At 42.5% G+C, this 21,810-nt stretch overlaps 1 protein-coding gene across 1 annotated transcript in view; it reads right to left on the reverse strand.

The window, feature by feature from the left end:
• Window positions 1-530: 530 nt before the first annotated feature.
• Rbm5 (RNA binding motif protein 5) overlaps window positions 531-21,810 on the reverse strand; it is a 32,573-nt gene continuing 11,293 nt past the window's right edge. The window contains exons 7-25 of the mRNA XM_036192231.1: window positions 20,430-20,513; window positions 18,925-18,985; window positions 17,300-17,365; window positions 16,720-16,880; window positions 14,019-14,116; window positions 12,731-12,818; window positions 12,502-12,579; window positions 12,348-12,420; window positions 10,941-11,026; window positions 10,520-10,604; window positions 10,224-10,315; window positions 6,056-6,217; window positions 4,619-4,768; window positions 4,468-4,539; window positions 3,729-3,908; window positions 3,387-3,461; window positions 2,541-2,638; window positions 2,332-2,461; window positions 531-1,117 (exon numbers count right to left, since the gene is read on the reverse strand). Of these exons, the coding sequence (XP_036048124.1) occupies window positions 992-1,117; window positions 2,332-2,461; window positions 2,541-2,638; window positions 3,387-3,461; window positions 3,729-3,908; window positions 4,468-4,539; window positions 4,619-4,768; window positions 6,056-6,217; window positions 10,224-10,315; window positions 10,520-10,604; window positions 10,941-11,026; window positions 12,348-12,420; window positions 12,502-12,579; window positions 12,731-12,818; window positions 14,019-14,116; window positions 16,720-16,880; window positions 17,300-17,365; window positions 18,925-18,985; window positions 20,430-20,513 (1,965 nt within the window). The 3' untranslated portion in view covers window positions 531-991. The remainder of the gene's footprint in view (window positions 1,118-2,331; window positions 2,462-2,540; window positions 2,639-3,386; window positions 3,462-3,728; window positions 3,909-4,467; window positions 4,540-4,618; window positions 4,769-6,055; window positions 6,218-10,223; window positions 10,316-10,519; window positions 10,605-10,940; window positions 11,027-12,347; window positions 12,421-12,501; window positions 12,580-12,730; window positions 12,819-14,018; window positions 14,117-16,719; window positions 16,881-17,299; window positions 17,366-18,924; window positions 18,986-20,429; window positions 20,514-21,810) is intronic.

The raw sequence follows: 21,810 nt of genomic DNA on the forward strand, positions 1-21,810 counted from the left end.
CATCTCATATGCATAGACATACACGTGAATACACATAAATCTAAAATTGCTTTTAAAAACTAAAAAGCAGCCAGGCGGTGGTGGCACACGCCTTTAATTCTGGCACTTGGGAGGCAGCTTTCTGTGAGTTCGAGGCCAGCCTGGTCTACAGAATGAGTTCCAGGCCAGGCTCCAAAGCTATACAGAGAAACCTTGTCTTGAAAAACAAACAGAAACCAAAAAGGAAGGGAGGGAGGTTCCGCTTCTCAGAGCAGTTATGCAGTCATGTGCTCCTTGCCCCGGCAGGAGGCCTAGAACCCAAAAACTGGAACAGAAGCACTCACATCCACATTTAGGAACTGGAAGTAGAGGTAGCCAAAAGACTACTGTAAGTATCATACCAGCCTGGACTACATAGTGAGTCTATAAGGCTAGCCTAGGCTACATAACCTGTCTCAAACAACAACAACAACAAAAAACAAACAAAACCATCAGATGCTCAGATAGCCTTTACCACCCATTCTCTCAAGAATAAAGACACAGGAAACCCATTTTTTGAAGGTATTTCTTTTGTAAAGGAGCCAGCTAGACTGAAAATCTTCCAAAATTCTGTACAAATGTATAATATACAAATATACACAAGGCTATTGCCAAGACATAACAACAACACGTGACAGTGGTGGCTTTGGTGCTGATAACCACTCAGAGCTTCTCAAGCCCCCGGGGAGGGACAACACAGGCTACAACATGTAAAACACATTACATTTACACTATGTACACTGAAGTATAAAAAGCCCATTGTCCCCTCTGTTCACAAACCTTCGGGTGGGAAGGAAGGCTATTTACCAGATAACCCACATAAGGGGGCTCCTTTAAGGTGGAAGGGAGAACCTGCAGAACCAAGTGGCTCACCCTAAAACTATCAATAGCACAAGGCGTGCTCTTAGAGACAGAAAGCAAGAGCAGGTTGAGGAGATGGCTTGCTCCCTGTGCGCATCATCGCTTCCCAGTCTCACTCCATCTCAGTGAACCGGGCAAACATGGCTTTCCGAACAGCATCTTTGTAGGAATCAGCACCTGACAACCCATAGGCACTGCCTTTGGCTCCTAAGCCAGCTCCTTTTAGTCGGACTTGAGCCTGGGGAAACAAAAAGAGTGTTAGTAGCTGGTAAGCAGGGCATGTACTCACTTCTGATCTTGCCCACACTATGGAGCAGAACCACCCATAAAGAAAAGACAAGGATGTTGACACTGGATGCCTACTCAGTGAATATTCATGCCTAGTAAAGGCCCGAAAGTATCTGGCTTAGGCCTGGGAAAGGTACTTATAGGCACAACTTACAAGAGGGCAGACATGCCAATAAAATTCACGTGCACTGGGGTAACATGCTTGCATAAACTTCTAAGGAGAGGATGACAATAGCTGTACTACCAGGGCACACCGTGGGGCAGTCACTGGTGGAGCTCCTCATGGCCAACGGGTCTGAGTCTCTGAACCAGGGACTGTCTCAGCTTGGGCTCTGACAAATCAACTATTTCTTCTCCTAAATTTAAAATGGACATATGGCAGTTGTGGATGGGTAGGTTCAAGACAATGTCTTGCAGCTAGGCCTTGGGATTCTCCTGTCTCAGCCTGTCAAAAACAGGCCTCTATCACTGTATCCAGCTTAAATTTTACTTTAAAAAAATACATGTATGGGAGCACGTGTAGCATGGTACACACACATCAACACACATCAGACAACTCTGTAAGGATGTTGTCGCCTTCCAATTTTATGTGGGTTCTGGGGCCTGGACTCAAGCTGATAGGCTTCCATGTTGTTACCTACTGAGCCATTTTGTTGGCCCTGATACATATTTAATTATTCACTCATTTATCTTATGTGTATGAATATTTTGACTGTATGTATGTCTGTGCACCATGTGTGTGCAGTGCCTATGGAGGTCAAAAGAGGGCATCAAAAACCCAGAGCTGGAGTCGAAGGCTCCAGGTGGGTGCTGGGCACTGAACCTGGGTCCTCTGCGAGGGCAGTGAGCACTCTCAACTGATCAACTGTCTCTTTCTAAATTTTAACTTTATAAACAAGGGCACTAGGCCTTGTGGTGTACGACTTTAGTTCTGGTACTCTCTAGGCAGAGAGTAAGTGTGATCCTAGCCTGGTCTGCACATGAATTCCAGGAAAATCATGGCTCTATAGGAGGAGCCTATCTACAAAAACAAAAACAAAGCAACAACGACTTCCTCTCAGAAACAAAACAAGGAGGATGATGAAGGGCAGGCTTTCAAAGAAGGTGTGCCTTTGCCTGTTTAGCATGCAGCAGGCCTACAAACCCATATGAGCCTATACTTACCTCAATGGGAGCTGTGATGCCTTGACACTTTCTTCCTAAGCCTGAGCCTTCCCGCCAGCCCATGGCCTGCAGCATCTTGTTGCCAATGTTACTGTGATCAATGCCATCTTTGGTGGGCTGCTCGTAATTCCTGCCAGTGGCAAACATACAGTTATTTAAAACAGCCAGAGCCTCAGCTAATGAACTGGAAAATGGTGCATATCACATACACAGTGCCAGCATCAAACTGCTTCTTGCGTTTGGGCTCTGGAGGTTCTGGAATTCCATACTTCTCTCGTCTTTCTGCAGCCCGATCTCGGTATTTCATCTACGTAGAAAACAACAGAAAACAAGGTAGGAGTGTTCTGAAACAGTCTTGTATACACAGATAGTAGTCTACTTCCAAAAACAGAGAAGTGTTAAGGAGGCTTCCTGAGAGTCATCCAGCAGACCCTGGACAACTAGCACTATAATCAATGAAGAAAGGAAAACCCTCGAGTACAGAGAATTATCCCAGAGCAAGAAATTTCCAAACCACTTCTTTTTGAATGGGGTGGGTTGGGTTTCGAGACAGAGTTTCTTTAGGGAGACGTGGCTGTCCTGGAACTTGCTCTGTAGATCAGGCTGGCTTTGAACTCAAGAGCTTCACCTGCCTCTGCCTCCCAAGTGATGGGATTAAAGGTGTTCATCACCACTGCCCAGCTAACCTTTTTTTTTTCCCCTCCAAGACAAGGTTTCTCTGTGTAGAAACTTGGCTGTCTTGGAACTCTCTCTATGACCAGGCTGGCCTAAAACTCACAGAGATCCACCTGCCCTCTGCCACCCAAGTGCTGGGTTTAAAGGCGTGCACCATCACCACCTGGCTTGGCAAATAGTTTTTAACAGACCCTTCCACTACACCTTAGGAATCTGGAACTAAATGCTACAAATAAAAGCAAAATAAAATACTGATGTGGTGGTATATGCCTATAGCTTAGTTATTTGGAAGACTGAGGCAAGAGGACTGCTTGAGCCCAAGAGGTCAGGGCCAGCCTATGAACATAGCAAGACTCTATCTAAACAAACCATTCATTTACCTCCCTCTCCCTTAGCTCCAAGGCTTCCAATTCCTGTTCGCTCAGCCTGGATCTTCGGTAGATGTCCATGTTTTGCTATTACAAAAAAAGTTTACAGACATACTTAGAATTCATCCATTTTAATATGAAATGTCATTAACACTAGCACTTTATTTTGTATTCCAGCCCAATCTCAATACACAAAAGCATCCAAACCAAGGCTGGGGTATGTGAAGACATAATGCTTCTCTATGTTCTACAACTCCAGATATCCACGCAACACAAGCTATTTACTGAACCTTCACCAGGGTCTTCACTCAAATCTCCTCCCTTCCCTCCTAAGCTTTGAGAAAGCAAGGCCACCTTGTGTAAGTCGGAGAGCTGCTGGTGCCTGACCAAGGCATCTCTGTTTGGGAACTGACGCCGGCAGAGCAGGCAGGCCATCTTCTTCCAGTCGGCTAGTTTCTCTTCCTCACTCTCAAGTCTCTCTACCAGCTCTTCCTCATTGTCACTGTCACCACTGTAGGCAGCAACCAGACCTCTCTGGGGACAGAATGATGAGCGGTCATCAGAAATTACAGAGATAAAACAGTGTCAAGATTTGAGAGGATCTCCATTACTCTGTGTTGTCCTTTAGTAGTGTGCCACATTTGATCTGCACTGTATGGAGCAGCCTTCTAGTATTAACCCTTTTGGAGCCCAAGAAATGGGTTCTTGGATGAGTGTTTTCAAGCCACTGACCATGTATAAGAACTCCAAATACAACAACAGATCAGAGCAATGGACCAGCTAGACCAGTATCTCTCAGGGAAAGTAAGTTTTTGCTTTGTCCTAATTTTCTTTCCAGACCATTAAAAATTCTATTTACAAATGCTACGAAAGCCAATTTACTTAGCTTAGGGATTCAGGCTTCATTCATCGCTCCATCTCACCTGATCTCAGGCACAGAACACAAAGCCCTCAATGTGGATTCTATATGCCAAAGCTGTTCCAGATACCCACTGACAGAGAAAAGCATCCCATTTTAAAAAGGAACTGCATTAGCCAAGATGTAGCAGAGAGTGAAACTGAGACATAAACCACACACTTGGTTAAAACTTACTTTAAGGGGGTTTTCTTCATCTCCGTTTCGTACCATTTCGGGGATGAGTTGCTGCCTTTCAGCTAAGGCACCCTGGAAAACGAACAAGCTGTAAGCCTCAAGTGTTACAAGGGTGCCCATTACCAAGTATGGCTATTCCTGCTACCATTACCTTCTTCTCAAAGAGAGCAAAGCCAGCATCTGCTGCTGCAGATTCTCTCCGTTCTTCTTCTCTCAATGAATTGACAGGTTGAAAGCTGTTTTTAAAATTTTCTTTCTGTTTATTTAAACTCTTAGCCCAGCGTTCCATGTCTTTGGCAATCTAGCATCAAACAACAAACACCATCAGAAAGTATATAAAAGCATACTTCTCTGTAACTTAGCAATAAACAAGCCAACATAATCTTATGTTATCAGGCTCAAAGGTGACTAAGTGGTGACCTGAGTATGGTTTCCAGAACGCCTGGAGCAGGAGGAGAGAACTGATCCCTTCACATTGTCTCGGGCCTCCACACACAAGCCACAGCATGCAAGCACGCACACAAGCAAATGTAATTTGGGGTGGTGGCTAGAGAAAGCACAGTGGTTAAAAATGTGCTGGGGCTGGAGAGATGGCTCAGAGGTTAAGAGCACTGACTGCTCTTCCAGAGGTCCTGAGTTCAATTCCCAGCACCCACATGGTGGTTCACAACCATCTGTAATGAGATCTGGTGCCCTCTTCTGGCCTGCGGTCATACTGGCTGTATACATAATAAATAAAATGAGTACTGCTCTTAAAGATTATTTAATATTTTAAATTATGCAAATGTATAGGGGGGCTGTGTATATGAGTACAGTGCCTGCTGAGGCCAGGTGGGGGCGTCAAATTCCCTAGAGCCAGTTACAGATATCAGTAAAATGCCCAATGAGTGCTGGAAATCAAAGTCTACAAGAGCAGTATGCACAGTAGAACCATCTCTTTGTGCCTGGCTTTTTTGTTTGTTTGTTTTTCGAGACAGAGTTTCTCTGTAGCTCTGGAGCCTGTCCTGGACTAGCTCTGTAGCCCCGGCTGGCCTCGAACTCAGAGATCCACCAGCCTCTGCCTCCCGAGTGCTGGGATTACAGGCGTGCGCCACCACCGCCCGGCTGTGCCTGGCTTTTTATATATATATGTTATGAGGATTATATTCAGGTCCTCATGCTCACACATAAACACCTTAGCCTCCTGTTTTATTATTTTTAAGACAGGGGTTTATGTATCCTTAACTCATTACGGACTTGCAAATTTTTCTTGTTCTTTCAGGAGATCAACCCCAGTCACTGAAAAATTTTGATTTTTGTGGATTGAATGCCAGGTCTTAATACATGCTAGGAAGTACTCTACCACTGAGTTGTATTATTACCAACTCTTTAACTTTGAGACAGGGTTTTATTATTAAGGAAGGTACCCATACTGGGGCAGGGGTGGGGGTGGGGATGGTGCTCATATTGGCCCTAAACTTGTGAGCCTTCTGCCTTAACTTCTTAGGTTGCTGGAATTTCAGGCTTGTGCACCAGGACTAAAAATAAAGAATGAAGTCAAAAGATGCAGCTCTGTAAAGGAAGAGCCATGGGTCCTTGGAGGTCAGACCTGTTGAGCTGTTTTGCTCTTGGGTTTTTCTTTCTTCTCCTTTCCCTCTTTTGTGGAAGGCAGGCCCGTCTGCTGGTTAGCGCTAGACTCTGCAGCTGGTACGTAGGTCTCCTTCTCTCCATCCCAGTACAAGTACTGCTGTGTTAAGGAATTATAGTAGTACTACAAGAGAAAAAGATTATAAACGAATGCAGATTTGCTGACTAAGGTTTTGTGGTGCCGGGAATTCAATCTAAGGCCTTAAATATGCCAGGTAACTGCTCTACCACTAACTAGTCCTCAAGTTTTTCTACGTTAAACGTAATATTATGTCAATAGTAATGAGTGCCTGTAATCCTAGCACTAAGGAGGATTGCAGGAGGATTGCAAATGCAAGATCAGCTCAGGCTACATAGTTCAGAACTATCTAAAAACAAAACAAAAACCCAAATAAATCTGGTCCAGAAACCTGTTTGTAATTCCAGCATTTGGGAGGTGGGCAGAAGGATCAGGATTTCATTCTTAGCTACAAATGTAATCCTAGGCCAGACTCTTATTTCAATACAACACAACCAAAATAAAATATTGGACCAGTGACATATATTTCCTGCTCAGAAAGGACCAATAGTACACCTTGGTATGCTTGAGGATGGTAATAAATTATGAAACTTCTAGGAAAAGTAGAATATAATGTCTTCCCAAGAATCTAGAAGGGTTTTACTTTTAAAAAACAGGATCTTGGGTTGGAGAGATGGCTCAGAGGTTAAGAGCACCAACTACTCTTCCAGAGGTCAATTCAATTCCCAGCAACCACATGGTGGCTCACAACCATCTGTAATGAGATCTGGCGCCCTCTTCTGTGTACATGATAAATAAATAAATCTTAAAAAAATATTAAAACAAAAAAACAAACAACCAACAACAATAACATCAAAACAGGATCTTGCCAGGTGGCACTTTAATCCCAGCACTTGGGAGGCAGAGCCAGGCAGATCTCTGTGAGTTCAAAGCCAGCCTAGTCTACAGAGCAAGATCCAAGACAGGCTCCAAAATGACACAGAGAAACCCTGCCTTGCAAAAAACAAAATGAATGAATGAATGAACGAATGAAGACCAAGATCTTGGGTGTGTGTGTGTGTGTGTGTGTGTGTGTGTATAGAAATGGTTCAGTGGTTAGGAACACTGGCTGCTCTTCCAGAGAATCTAGGTTTGTTTTCTTTTTTCTTTTTGCCAGAGCTGAGGACCGAACCCAGGGCCTTGCACTTACTAGGCAAGCACTCTACCACTGAGCTAAATCTCCAACCCCGAGGATCTAGGTTTGATTCCCATACCCACATGACAGCTAACAACCATCTGTAACTCCAGTTCCAGGGAATCCAACCTCCTCTTCAAACCTAAATACTAGGCACACAAGTGACATACATACATGAAAGCAAACCACTTATGATAAAACGTAGACCAAGGCTAGCCTTTTGAACTTTTGAACTATAGAGATCAGCCAGTCTCTGCCTAAGATGTGCGTGTTACCACACCTGGCCTGCTTTTTCCTTCTTAAAATTATGTTTAGTATGTATGTGTGTCTGGGTGCTCAGAGACAAGTTGCAGGAGTCAGTTTTCTTCTACCATGTGGGTCCTAGGCCTTCAGGTTTGGCAGCAAGGACCTTTCCTACTCTACTTGCTGACTCCTCTGTGATGTGTCTTACAGGGAAAGGCACTGTGGGGTCCCATCATCTACAGCTGACCTAAGAATGCCATGGCAACCATCAGACTGAACAAAGGAGCAAGGCACACAGGCAGGTAGCACACTGCTTCTTCACACTTCCCTCTCAGAAACCACGAGCACTATGTCAACTTCCTGCTAACTGTACTTGTTATGCTATGCTATATATACAGTTCCTGTCATAAATAGACACTTATTTATGGAGTGTCAAAGCTGCTTTCCCTCCTTAAGTTATGTACACACCACCAAAAATAAAGCACTCCTGGGATGCTTTGCTATCCTAAGGATACATAGAAATGCTAAGCGAAGAAACTAAACACAAAAGACCACATAGTGTCTGAGACATTTACATGAAACATCTAGAACAAGCAAATCCAGAGACAAAAATGTCTATTAGTGGTTTGGCGGGGAGCGGGGGTCAGAGCCTGAGCTGCAGGGCTTCAGGTGTGAAGAAGAAGGGGAGTGATTTAAGATGGTATACATTAGCTAGAGGTGACAGCTTCATAACAATGTGACTACATTAAAATCCATCAAATTATATATTTTTGTTAAAATGGTAAATTTTATTTCATTTGAGAGGAAACACTCATCTAGAATTTAAAACTTCTAGCCAGGCTTTCACATAATTTTTTTAAGAAGAAATCTTTTAAAAAATCATTTGTATTAGTTCTAACCATGTGTAGATGAGTGTGCATATGGGTATGTTCAAGTGAGTGCAATTTGTCCCTGGAGTGTGACAAAGACTGGAAGGAGTGGAAGTTACAGATGGTTGTGAGCACCCACATGTGTGCTGGGGAATCAAACCCGTATCACCTGGAAGAATAGCAAGTAAGGAACTCTAGACCTCTGATTTCTTATTTTTTTCTCACTTTGTAGACCCTGGCAGTCCTGGAACTTGCAACTTGCTTGTAGATCAGGGTCAAACTCATAGAGATCTGCTTTTCTCTGCCTCACCAACTGTTGGGCCCTGGGCACAATTTTTTTTTTTTTTTTTTTTTGTTGAGACAGGGTTTCTCTGTGTAGCAGTCCAGGCTAGCCTCGAACTCACAGAGATCCGCCTGGCTCTGCCTCCCAATTACTGGGATTAAACGCGTGCACCACCACCACCCGGCTGCCTCTGCCTCTTGAGAGCTGGGATTAAAGGCTTGCTCCACCAATGCCTGGCTTTCAAAATCTTAATTTGACAAAATTATCTCTAAAAATAGAATCATAATAGTGGATGCTGAAGGGGGAGGGTACCAACTGGCAGGGAGCATGAGGACCTTGTAGATATGTTGGGAATGTTCTTAGTGATATATATACAGATATGAACCCATGTAAACATTAAAGAGTCGCATAATGGGGGCTGGGGAAATGGCTCCAAAGAGCAATGACCTCTCTATCAGGGGTCTCAGGTTCAATTCTCAGTACCCATATGGTGGTTATCAACTGTGTGTTAACTCTAGTTCCAGGGAATCCAATGCCCTACTGTAGCCTTGATAGACTCTGCACACACATGGGGAACACAACACACATGAAATAAATCTCAAAAAAATTAAGAGCTGCACATTTCCAATTTACATACTTTCATGTATATACACTATACCTCAAAACATTAAAAAAAGTATTATATGTATGAGTATTTTGTCTGAAGGGTATATATGTGTTCCATGCTTATTCCTGGTGCCAACAGAAGCCACAAGATGGCATCAGATCCCCTGGAACTAACTGGAATGATGGGCAGTTGAGACGGGGTTTCACCATGTAGCCCTGGATGTCTGAAGACCAGGCTTGCCTCTGCCTTCTGAGTGCTGGTGCTGGGATTAAAGGTGTGTGCCACCACCACCTGGTAATGCTGGAACTTGAACTCAGGTCTTGTGCAAGAGTAACAAGTAATGTTTACCACTGAGCCCATTCTCTAGCTCACCTCAAAACACTTTTTATTAGTACTGTGTATAATATGTCTGTGTGTGTGATATTTGAATGGAGGCATGTGTATGCTAGTCAGAGGACAATTGGGAGGAGTTGGTACTCTTCCATTCTTGATTCTATGACTCAAATGCAGGTGTCAGGCTTGCATGGCAAGCACTTTTATCCACTGAGGCATCCTGCTGGTCTCTAAACATTCTTAAACCTTAAATCCTGAAAATTAATAAGAGTATGCATTGGTGGCCATAAAGAAGTTAATGATTAGCCGGGGTTGGTGGTGGTATATGCCTATAATCCCAGCACTTGGGAAGAAGAGGAAGGTGATCTCTGGTCTACAAAGTGAGTTCCATGACAGCCAGAGAAACATCTCGAAAAACAACAAAAAGAAACTGATTCATGTGTAAAGTCCTAGAATCTCAAAACCCCCAAAGACAAAAATCCTACAACTTATCTGGGTCATCTACTCCTCTATAGGGAATAGTTTCTCTCATGCCCATAAAGGTATTAAGTGAAACCAAGCTTCTTCTAGTGATAGTAAGTAAGGAGGGAAAGACCACTTACTTGTGAGTTAGGGTCATAGTAGAGCCCTGTTGTAGGATCATAATAATATCCTGAAGATTCATCATATTGATAAGTAGACGTGTCAGGTACCGCTGTAAAAATAAAACCCAGCCAGTCATTCAAGGTAAGAAACTATGTCAATCTCTAAACCAGTGAGCTACAGCAGGCCTCAGTGTTTCTTTCTTCATATTCCCATAGGTCCCTCTGACACCCATTTCAAAGGGAGAGGAACTTTATTAACAAAGGCAACAATTAGGACCTTCCAACTGTCAACAGTCCCATGAGGTTTGGCTTACCATATTTGGTACCAGGAACTACACCAGTAGGGGAAGCAGCTGGGGCCTGTGTACTTGTGCTAGTGCTAGGCTGTGCTTCCTCAGTCTGGAAAGAACATTAACTTCAATGTAATTTCAACTGTAAAGCCTTTTCAGAGAACTAAGTCACTGCAATCATCCAGGAGGAAGGAATCCCCTGACAGACTGACTGCAGCAAGGATCTAGGGCAATTCTATAGCAAGAGACATGCTAACTTTCTAAAGGTCAAGCTGAAGAATTTATCAAGTAGAAATATGCCTTGCTTGGTTCTTTATATTTAAAATACATGCACATAAAGGTAATTAAAAAAACCTAATAAAGAAATTAGGTGAAATGTACCAGGAAAGGGTAATATTTACAGAGGAACAAAGCCAAAAATTCTGTATTTAAAAACGAAGATTACCGGAGAGCCAGGCGGGTTGGAGGTCTGATTATAGAGTTGGGGACTCTGGGACACTACAGCTGATGAGGTGGTAGTCACTGCTGTGCCTGATGAAAACAAAAGGGTTAGGGAGAGCTGAAGGACAGCTGAACTTTAGGACAACTGTTCATTTTAGCCTTCATTTTGTAGGTAAGCTGTTCCTTTCTTCTGGAGGCAGAATTTTGCAATGTAGTCTGTATGCGTTTTGTTTGTTTTTGTTTGCTAAGGAGGTCTCGATATGTAGAGCAGGATGCCTTCAACCTTGTGGCCCTCCTCCTGCTTCTGCCCCTCTAGTGTTGGGGCTAGAGGCATGCATATACCCCAATGTCTGACTCTGTATGTCAGTTCCTGACCTACTTCCCACAAAGACCCTAGAATCTATGAAAGTTGCTTAAAATTCCACTAGAATAAGATATACAAAGTTTTACATTCCCTATTATGGCTAAAAAAGGAAGAGAAGCTAAAATATGTATCTGCTCTGTGCTGACTCTAAGACTTTTATAGTCCTGGAAGAAAAGTTAAAGTAAACTCTTGTTTTTCTAACAGAGTATCATGGAGCCCAGACTAACCTGGAACTTGCGTAGCTAAGGATGACTTTTTTTTTTCTTTTTTGGTTTTTCGAGACAGGGTTTCTCTGTGTAGCTTTGCGCCTTTCCTGGATCTCACTCTGTAGCCCAGGCTGGCCTCGAACTCACAGAGATCCACCTGCCTCTGCCCCCCAAGTGCTGGGATTAAAGGCGTGCACCACCACCGCCCGGCTGCTAAGGATGACTTTAAACATCTGCTATTCCCATCTCCACCTTCTGCTCACTAAGACTAAAAGAATGTGCAACTATTTCCAGTTTTATGCAGGGCTGGGGATTTAATCCAGGCTTCATGTATGCCACACAAGCACTTTACAAACTGCTATAACCCAGCCCCAAAAGCCCTGACTCCCACCCACCGAGTTCCACTATGTAGGTTGGTCACTTGCTATACAGACAAGGCTAGAGAACTGCCTGCCTCTGCTTCTGGAGTGCTAAGATTATAGGTGTGCCAAAAGCACCCAGCTCAAAGTTATCTTATTGTGGCTCTTCTGGTGGCTGTCTGAGTGTTGTTAAAGCGTCATTTACTCCGCTCATCTAAACTTCCGTGGTCACTCAAGATTAAACATGGAGTTTCGAACACCGAGCTAAATTCCAACAATAAAGCTAATCGTAGCATGGTCTCTAGGAAGTTATACTGAGTCTTACAATAACTTTTACCAGACCTTCTGGCAAGTGAGGACAGTCCTCAATGTGCCCTCTCAATTCTTACAAGGAACTGACTTGTAGCTTTGGGTCTAGTTAACATTTCCTCAACCATAGTTACTTCAACAGAAGCAAAACAGAGATGAATGAAACTTATTACCTGATGTAGATGATGCCTCAGATTCCAGTCCTCCAGCTTGTTGCTGATAAAACTGCTGGTAATCCTGTGAGTACTGAGGAAAGTCCACCATTAAAGCTGCTATTTTAGACATGGTCTGTAGATGAGAAGTTGAATGCTAGCCTAGTCCACCTACCTGAGTGTACTGTGTATAGCCATCCTGGCCTGGCTGCATATAACTGTAGTCAACATTGCCTCCTTCACCACTCTGAGACTATAAAATACCAAAAGAAAAAGAACCAAAGATAACTTTAGTACAACAACAAATCAAGATATCAGAAAGTAGTCCCTAAAAGCATTTCAGCAAGCATCTATTCTGAGCGCCCCAAGAAAAGTCATTGTAAGGGCCTTCGTCTCACCCTTACCTGGGTGGATGACCACTGAGCGGCAGCAATGGCCGTGCTAGCTACAGAAAAGGCGCTGACACGGTTCCCATCGGGAAGGACTAAATCTCTGCAATCACAAAGATATAATCATCATCATATAATCATGTATGTCCATGTAATCTCTGCATGTCCAAAGTTTGTGCTTCCAACAGGCCAAGAGAGCAGCAGTTAATTTCACCCCCTTGGGGGAGGGGCTATGTGTCTTAAATGCTAGCAAGGTAGGATTTCCGAAGAGGAGTCTTAGTAAGCCTCAGTAGATGTCACTGCTCTACTTTATAACTGACCCAATAAGGTGTCTGTTGGATGACTAATGATACTAGAAATGGAAATTTTTCTTTTTGGTGTCTTGTGTGTACTGTACATGTGAACATATGTGTGAAGGTGTGCTCACTGTATATGGAGACCAGACATCTAGTATTCTCCTTCTCTACCCTATCTAATTTTTGAAACAGAATTTTCTCAAAAAATCCTAGCTGTTTTAGCTACCAGGATCTCCTTGACTCCATCTCAGCTGTAACCGAGGTTACAGACATGGCAAGCACTTTACTTACTGCGCCATCTCCTGGATCTTTAAAAAAAAAAAAAAAAAAAAAAAAAAAAAGGTATTTGGGCTGGAGAGATGGATCAGCAGATAAGAGCACTGACTGCTCTTCCAGAGGACCAGGGTTCAATTCCCATCACCCACATGGCAGCTCACTACTGTCTGTAACTCTATGACACTCTCATAGACATACTTGCAGACAAAACACCAATGCACCTAAATTTTTTTTTTTAAAAGGACACTTCTGCCAAGCAGTGGTGGCGCATGCCTTAAATCACAGCACTCAGGAGGCAGAACCAGGCGGAACTCTTTAGAGTTCGAGGCCAACCTGGTCTATAGAGTGAGATTCAGGACAAGCACCAAAACAACACAGAGAAACCCTGTCTCAAAAAACAAAAAACAAACAAAAACCCCAAAAGGATACTTCTAGCACTAGACAGTAATAATGTCAATTCAGCATGCTGTCCTGCAAGCTAAGGATTATTTCTGGACTGCTGCAGTTTGCATAGAATGTGTTCTCAACCCATCTGTTGAAACCATTTCTGGCAACTGCTATTAACTGGTGACAGAGGGCTGGAGGGATAGACTCAAGAGAGGACAATCTTCTCTTCTTGGTCTACAACCGGGGAAGTCAATGTTGACAGAAATGAGGTACAACTGGCAGCATCTATACAAGTAAATATGCAGATGCTAACAGTTTGAAATAAGGACAATGACGCCACTCACTTTCTGGCACTTTTTGCAAAATCAACCCCAATAGTTTTCCCATCAATTTTCAATGGTGGATGGAGACTCTGTAGTATCTGAAGCAGCTGAGAAGCATCCTGAAGGAGAAAGTGAAGAAAAACAGTGTTGTCATATAATTTAGACTATCTCTCTACCACCTACTCCGTCTAAGAAATAAAGCTTTCTATTACAAAAAGAGAATGAAAAAGGCAATAATTTCTTACCATACTTGTAGACATAAAAACTTGAGAAAAGAAAGACCTCTAAGTTACTCAGAATTGTTAAAGGAGAAAGGACTGAAATGACATTCAAATTTCAGCTGTCAGTTCTTTATAGGTATTAATTACCTTTACAATGTGTCCAAGAAATCAGTCCTTAGTACAGCACAACTGTCACTATATAGCTTTGAACACTGGGTTCCAGAATCCTCATATACAGTATCAAAGTTAAATGAGCCACAATTGCCCTTTTTTTTGGTTTTTCGAGGCAGGGTTTCTCTGTTTAACAGCTCTAGCTGTCCTGGAATTTACTTTGTAGACCAGGCTGGCCTCGAACTCACAGAGATCCCCTGCTCCCGTCTCCTGAGTGCTGGGATTAAAGGTGTACGCCATCACTGCCCAGCTGCCACAATTGCCTCTTAAAACTGTTTTTTGTTTGAGACAGGGTTTCATGATACAGGTCTGGCTATTCATGGCTGACAACTCAATCTATAGACCAAGCTGGCCAAGAACATGGAGATCCACCTGCTTCTGCCCCCAGAGTGCTGGGATTAAAAGCACGTGCTACCACACCAGGCTGTTACTTGATTTTGGGGGCTGGAGAGATGTCTCAGAAGCTAAAAGAACTGGCTGCTCTTCCAGAGGATCTGGGTTCCATTCCCAGTACCCATATGGCAGCTCACAGCCATCTACAACTAATTCCAGAGGACTCAGACATGTATGTGGTAGATTAGCTGACAGATTAATGAAATGATCTTCTCCCTCTCATATAGTGAAAGTTGCCTACTTTGCTCAAGTTCTTTGTCACTGCCTTCCTCCCTACCACCAAGGAAGTCAGTATGGCCTAGGAAATGAGCACAGGTAGAGATGGCTTCTATATGGGATTTTTCATTTGGGAAGCATAAGACAAAACCAAATGGAAATAGTAACATCAGACGGATGTACACAATGCTTGATTAAGGCAGGACACATGATTTACAGTGATGGACTTCACAGATGATTCTGAGAAGCAAACCCTCCTATTTTTACTATTTCTTGGGAACTCTTTTTACTTTGATAGGAAATTCAGGACTGGTTGTGTTAGTCATGGGGAATTCAGGCCCCACAAGGCCATGGATTTCTGAGTGTGAGTCTTTCCTGAAGACATCTACTACTCTACAGTTCTAACCCCCAAAATGTTCAAATTCTTGGAAGAAAATAAATTCTTTTCATTTCTTGAGCATGCAACAGATGCTTTTCTTTTTTACTTTAGGAACCAGAGAATGTTTTCTATTGGCTGCAGTGGTTTATTATGACTACTATGTAGCCATTTACAACTCACTTCTGTATGCAGTGAGCATGTTACTTAGGCCTATACACCACCCATTATCACTTCGCATGTTGGTGGAGTTCTACATGGCATGACACAAACAGTGGACACATTCAGAAAAACTATTGTAGCTATCTTTTGGGTGTGTTTTGTTCTTTGTATTTTGTGGGGTGTTTTGTTTTGTTTAAGACAGAGTCTCATTATATAGCCCTAGAAGGCCTCAAACTCACAGAGCCATATGCCCCTGCCTTGTGAGTGCTGATTAAAGGCATGCATCACATCTGGCCCCTTTTGTATTTTGATGTTAGAGCTTAAACCCAGGAACTTGCACACACTTTGCCACTAAAGAACTTAGCTTCAAAATGAAGATTAAAGGTTTTATTGCTATTTAATATATATGTGGGAATGCATGCATGCACATGCAGGTGCCTAAAGCCACATGGAAATGGTATTACATGTGGGTGCGAACCACCTAATAAGTCCTGGGAACTGAACATAGGTCCCTGGGAAGAACAGCGAACACTCAATGACTGAGCCATCACTTCAGCCTCCAGATTTTTGTTTAAAAAGGAAAGGTTTGGGCTGGAGAGATGGCTCAGTGGTTAAGAGCACCGACTGCTCTTCCAGACGTCCCGAGTTCAGTTCCCAGCAACCACATAGTGGCACACAACCACTTGAAATGAGATCTGGTGCCTCTTCTGGCCTGCATGGATACATAATAAAGGAAAGGAGGTTTGGTTGTAGGCTATTGCCCAGACCTCTGCCCCACCCCCTTTTTTGGTTCTCTCTCCTCTCTCTCTCTCTCTCTCTCTCTCCTCTCTCCCTTTGTTTTTTTTTTTTTCGAGGGTTTCTCTGTGTAGCTTTGAGCCTTTCCTGGATCTCACTCTGTAGACCAGGCTCGAACTCACAGAGATCCACCTGCCTCTGCCTCCCGAGTGCTGGGATTAAACGCATACGCCACCACTGCCCGGTCTTTTTTGGTTTTCTCAAGATAGGGTTTCTATGTAGCTCTAGCTATCCTGGATCTCACTCTTGTAGACCAGGCTGGCCTCAAACTGACAAGAGATCTGCCTGCCTCTGTCCCCCAAGTGCTGGGATTAAAGGCATACAATACCACTTGGCTGAATTCTGACCTCTCAACAGTGTACTTAAGATATTTAAAAAAAGACCTCACCATTGCAGAAGACAGCTGCACAAACGCAAAGCCTCTGTTCTGTTGTGTCTGTTTATCCTTTATGAGGCGAATGTTATTGACAGCTAAAGATGCATAGGGAGACAGTGCTGTCATGATGGAATCCACCACAGTGTGCGGAGCTATGTTCCGAAGAATAATTGCTGTTGGTGAATGAGAAAAATAACAATCAAGCATTCCCACCATCAATACTTTTGTTTTGTTTTGTTTTTCGAGACAGGGTTTCTCAGTGTTTTGCGCCTTTCCTGGAACTCACTCTGTAGCCCAGGCTGGCCTCGAATTCAGAGATCCGCCTGGCTCTGCCTCCTGAGTGCTGGGATTAAATGATTGCGCCACCACCGCCTGCCTCCATCAATGCTTTCTAAAGGCAGGTTTAAAGGCAAAACTACACATTTTTGCAGGATTTTGATGTATTTTTAATCTGATAGGTAAAAGAATTCTGAAGACCTGTCTTCTCTAGGGAGAACTACAGCTGTAGGCGCTCATGTAAAACATGCAAAGGAACTGAGACTAAGAGGTCAGCTTTAACATGAAAACAGACCAAAGGCTTGTTTGAACTTACTGTCACAGTAGTAATCCACAGACTGAACTGACTCTGTAGTTCCAGGCGGCACTTCCTGTTCAGAGTCTAGGAGCAAAGAAGACACAAATGAACACAGACCAACCACCAACCACTCCACTTTTCTTTTTATTGTAGTTTTTAGGAGGGTCAAAGCATGGTCTCTGGTGTATGGTTGGCAAGAGCTCTACCACTGAGATATTATATCTTCACCTCCCCCAAGCATCTTTTTTTTTTTTGTTGTTTCAAATAAATTTAGATTTAAAAAAAAAAAAAAAAAAAAAGACATGGTCTTACTACATAGCCCAGACAGGTTTTGAACTCTTGGCAATCCTATATCAGCTTCCTAAGTGTGAGAATTACCAATGAGCCACCTTCTTAGCTCCACTGTGTTTTTAACAAAGAAATACATTTTAACTTCTAACTTACTTTTATATGAGACAGTTTCAAATAGCCAAGGCTGGCAACAAACTTGCTATATAGTTGAGAATGACCTGGAACTCTCTATCATCCTGCCTTCACTTCCTGAGAGCCAACTGTTTTTATTTTAAGCATATCTAGCAGCCTTTTGTTTTGCTTTTTAATTTAGGAGGTTGCTTTTTTTCTTTGTGTGGTGTATGCACATACTCATTCACATATGTGCAAGTACATGTAGAGGTAGAAGTCCATGTCTGGTGTCTCTATTACTTCTTACCTTGTTTTTTGACAGGTTTTTCACTTATTTTGAGCTAACCCATTTGTAAGCTGGCCAGAGCACCAAGGATTACACTGTCATGCCTCTTTAGCACTACAATTACAAATATATCATCACCTACTTTTTTCTTTTTTCTTGTGTGTGTGTGAGGATTTAAACTCAGGTCCTCATGCTTGCACAGAAAAATACCGACTGAGCCGCCTTCTCTCCGGTCTCTGCCTGCCTTTTTTTCTTCTGGTCTTTTTGATAGTCTTACTTTATAACTTTGGTCAGCTTGAACCTACTATCTAGCCCATGTTGGCCTTTAACTTTTATCCTTATCTCAGCACAGGTGTGAGCCATCATGCCATTTTTTTTCCTTGTAAGAAGTCTTAGCCAGGCAGTGGTGGCACATGCCTTTAATCCCAGCATTTAGGAGGCAATGACAGGTGGATCTCTGTGGTTTGAGGCCAGCCTGTTCTACAAAGCAAGTTCCAGGACAGCCAGAGCTACACAGAGAAACTGTCTCAAAAAAAGAACAAATCTGTGGCTATACTTGGACTTCATAATTTTGACAGAGCTAATATAGAATGCAAACACTGGACCTGTGCAGGACATCATCACTATGAAGTAAACAAAAGTAGATGTGGGGTTGGGGATTTAGCTCAGTGGTAGAGTGCTTGCCTAGCAAGCACAAGGCCAAGGGTTCGAATCTCAGCTCCAAAAAAAGCAGATGTACCATGCACACCAGGTGAACAGACCAGGTAAACAGCCTTAATTTGGGAGAATTTTCTGTTCTCTCACAATCATGATCAGCATCTACTTAGGCCAAGATAAAAGGATTTAATTTGTAAGTCCCTAGCTCAAATATCCTAAAAATCTATACTTTTCCTCAGGTTCACAGGCAGTTAAGTCAGGCTAATTGCATTTTCCAAACAGCTGAATCCCCACTTACCAAACTTGTCTGCTCCACATCGGAAGCATTTTAGTCTTTTCCTGAAATTGTTAAGGCAGCACTGGAAAAAAAAATTTTTATCTGTAATTATTTCTTACATTAGGCTAGGCTTTCTAGTCATCATGTGGGTTAGAGCAGTGAGGCCACAGGTAATATAAAAGCAAAAATTGCTATTATGTATAGACAAAAGGGCATAATCTAAATTTTTTTTTAAGATTTATTTATTTATTATGTACATAGAAGAAGTGGGTGCTAGATCTCATTACAGATGGTTGTAAGCCATCATGTGGGTGCTGAACTCAGGACCTCTGGTAGAGTAGCTGGTGCTCTTAACCTCTGAGCCATCTCTCCAGCCCCCTTCCCCCTTATATTTTTTATCATGTCACATCCTGAATTCTTCCACGAAAAACACATTGTATTTTGAGGTCAGATTCCACTGTCATCATGAGGAGAGATGTTTCTTGCAGTGGCCACCAATAAAAGTCCTTCCTTATATAAAAACAGTATTGGGTTGGGGATTTAGCTCAGTGGTAGAGCGCTTGCCTAGCAATCGCAAGGCCCTGGGTTCGATCCTCAGCTCAGGAAATTTAAAAAAAAAAAAAAAAAAAAAAAAAAAAAAAAAAAAAAAAAAAAAAAAATCTTGTAAAACAGTATTACATGGACTGTCATATGTGTAAACATAATATAACCTGAATAGGACCTTTCCCCTTTCCAGCCTCATACACAATGAGTTATCTTAATATTCTTAAAATATTAAGACTTTCAACCACATTCAAAATTCAGCATTGGTGACAGGACCAATATTAGTGTACACCAAAGTTCTGAAGGATTTTTGTTAACAAATTGTTGGTATGTAAAATTAAATTAAAAAAAAAAAAAGGAGCATGTAAAAAACTGAGACCTTCAGAATTCCATAAACAACAAAGTGAAACACATCTTTAAAAAAAAAAAAAAAAAAAAGTCTTAATTGAAACTCTGGGTTAGAATCCTGGATCTCCATAGAATTCCAGGGATTAGGCAGGTGGTGGTGGCACACACCTTTAATCCCAGCACTCTGGAGGCAGAGCCAGGCAGATCTCCAAAGGAGTTCCAGGAAAGGCACAAAGCTACACAGAGAAACCCTATCTCGAAAAACCAAAAAAAAAAAAAAAAAAAAAAAAAAAGGCCAGGCGGCGGTGGCGCATGCCTGTAATCCCAGCACTCGGGAGGCAGAGGCAGGTGGATTTCTATGAGTTCGAGGCCAGCCTTGTCTACAGACCTAGTCCAGGACAGGCTCCAAAGCTACAGAGAAACCCTGCCTCAAAAAACAAACAAAACAAAGAAAAAAAAAAATTTCCAGGGATTCTGTCCTCTAGTATTAGCACAGAAGACCAAAGGAAAGTCAAGAAGCACAGAAAATGGATTTCTCATACAAGCTGGTGATTGTGCTAATCTTCTTGTTAGGAAATCAAACAAATGGACAAAGAGAAAAACTTAGTATTTATTTGGGAAGAGTACATGCTTACCTTGTTACAAAGCCAATCTTCAAACTTAGGTCTGGGATTGCTATAATGCATTGCAATGTGCTTTCCTTGAATCACCAATTTTTTCTGTAAAAAAAAAAAAAAGAATTAATTAGTTATTCCCATTGTGAGGAATATGTGTCCATTTTCCCAGGGCAGAGCACACTTCGGAAAAATCAGTGCTCTGGAATTAAATGGACAACATACGGGGAAGACCAACCACCGCCACCTATACTCTGCCCATCCAATCCTTCAGATAGGCAGTAAGAGAATGGGATGCGGAGTAAAGGTAAACGGAGTCAGGGAGTGCTGAGAAAGCTGACATGCACCAGGCTGTGTCTCCAGCAGAGACAGAAGTCCTAACACTTAGCATTGACAGGCTGCCTGAGAGTGACAGTCTATTTCAAAAGCAGAAGACAGACCTCTTCCAGCTCTGAGACTGTCTCCTTTATTAGCCCTCAGCATGGTGTCCTTGGGCTTGGCGTCACTTTTTCCCAGTCCCCCATCCTTATGTTATGTAAATGCCTTTGTGTTTTCCCTTCCCCAAAATTCTTGCTTCAGGATGTGTTCTTTTGGAGGGACAAACAGAGGGGATCTCAGTTTAAAAGGGAACTCGATCATAATTCCTTCTTAGTAAGGACTATTCTGAATGCTACCAACTCTAAAACAGCTTAAATGAGGTTTTCTTGCCAAATGTGATGTGTCATGTCCTAGGTGACAGGTGTGCTTTTCTCTAAAATGGATTGTACTCTTCAGGATGAGTAACCAGGAGGCCAATGAAGTTTCTTCAGGGGGGTAGGAAAGTTCATAAAGTGTATATACCACCTTATCATTTAGTCAACCAAGTGAGTAAAGGGACTTTACTTTGAAAGGTCAAAACTCTGAGCTGAAATAATCTAGCCAAGAGCATCCCTAGTACCTGCCCCCAAAGAGCCTTCATTAAACAGGAGCATCTTTGTTCTTCTCTCAGGGTGGGGATGGTGGTTGTAGTAGTTGTCTAACACTATCAGAACAGACTTAAATAAGACATTCAGATTTTATGTCTTTTTGAGACAGGGTCTCACTATGTTGCTCTGGCTGGCCTGGAACTTAGAGATCTGTCTGCCTCTGCCTCTGGAGTTCTGGGATTAAAGGCATGTGCCAACATACCCAGCTCAGATTTTTAAAAGGAGTCTAACCCCTTTACAAATAAATACTTGTGGGCAATTTGGCTCTCACAAATCATGCTATGAATTTTGTCTCTGTAGCATCTAAAGGCAAAATTGCATGTCTGGCCAAGATGGAAAGAGTTGAAAGGCCATCTATGCACTAAGATGTACAGAAGCAAATATAAGATGTAAACATATCCCACTACGAGGGATGTATGTTGGGAGAGATTTCAGTC

The sequence above is a fragment of the Onychomys torridus genome, chromosome 7 (genome assembly GCF_903995425.1).
Source record: "Onychomys torridus chromosome 7, mOncTor1.1, whole genome shotgun sequence".
Taxonomy (NCBI): Eukaryota; Metazoa; Chordata; class Mammalia; order Rodentia; family Cricetidae; genus Onychomys; species Onychomys torridus.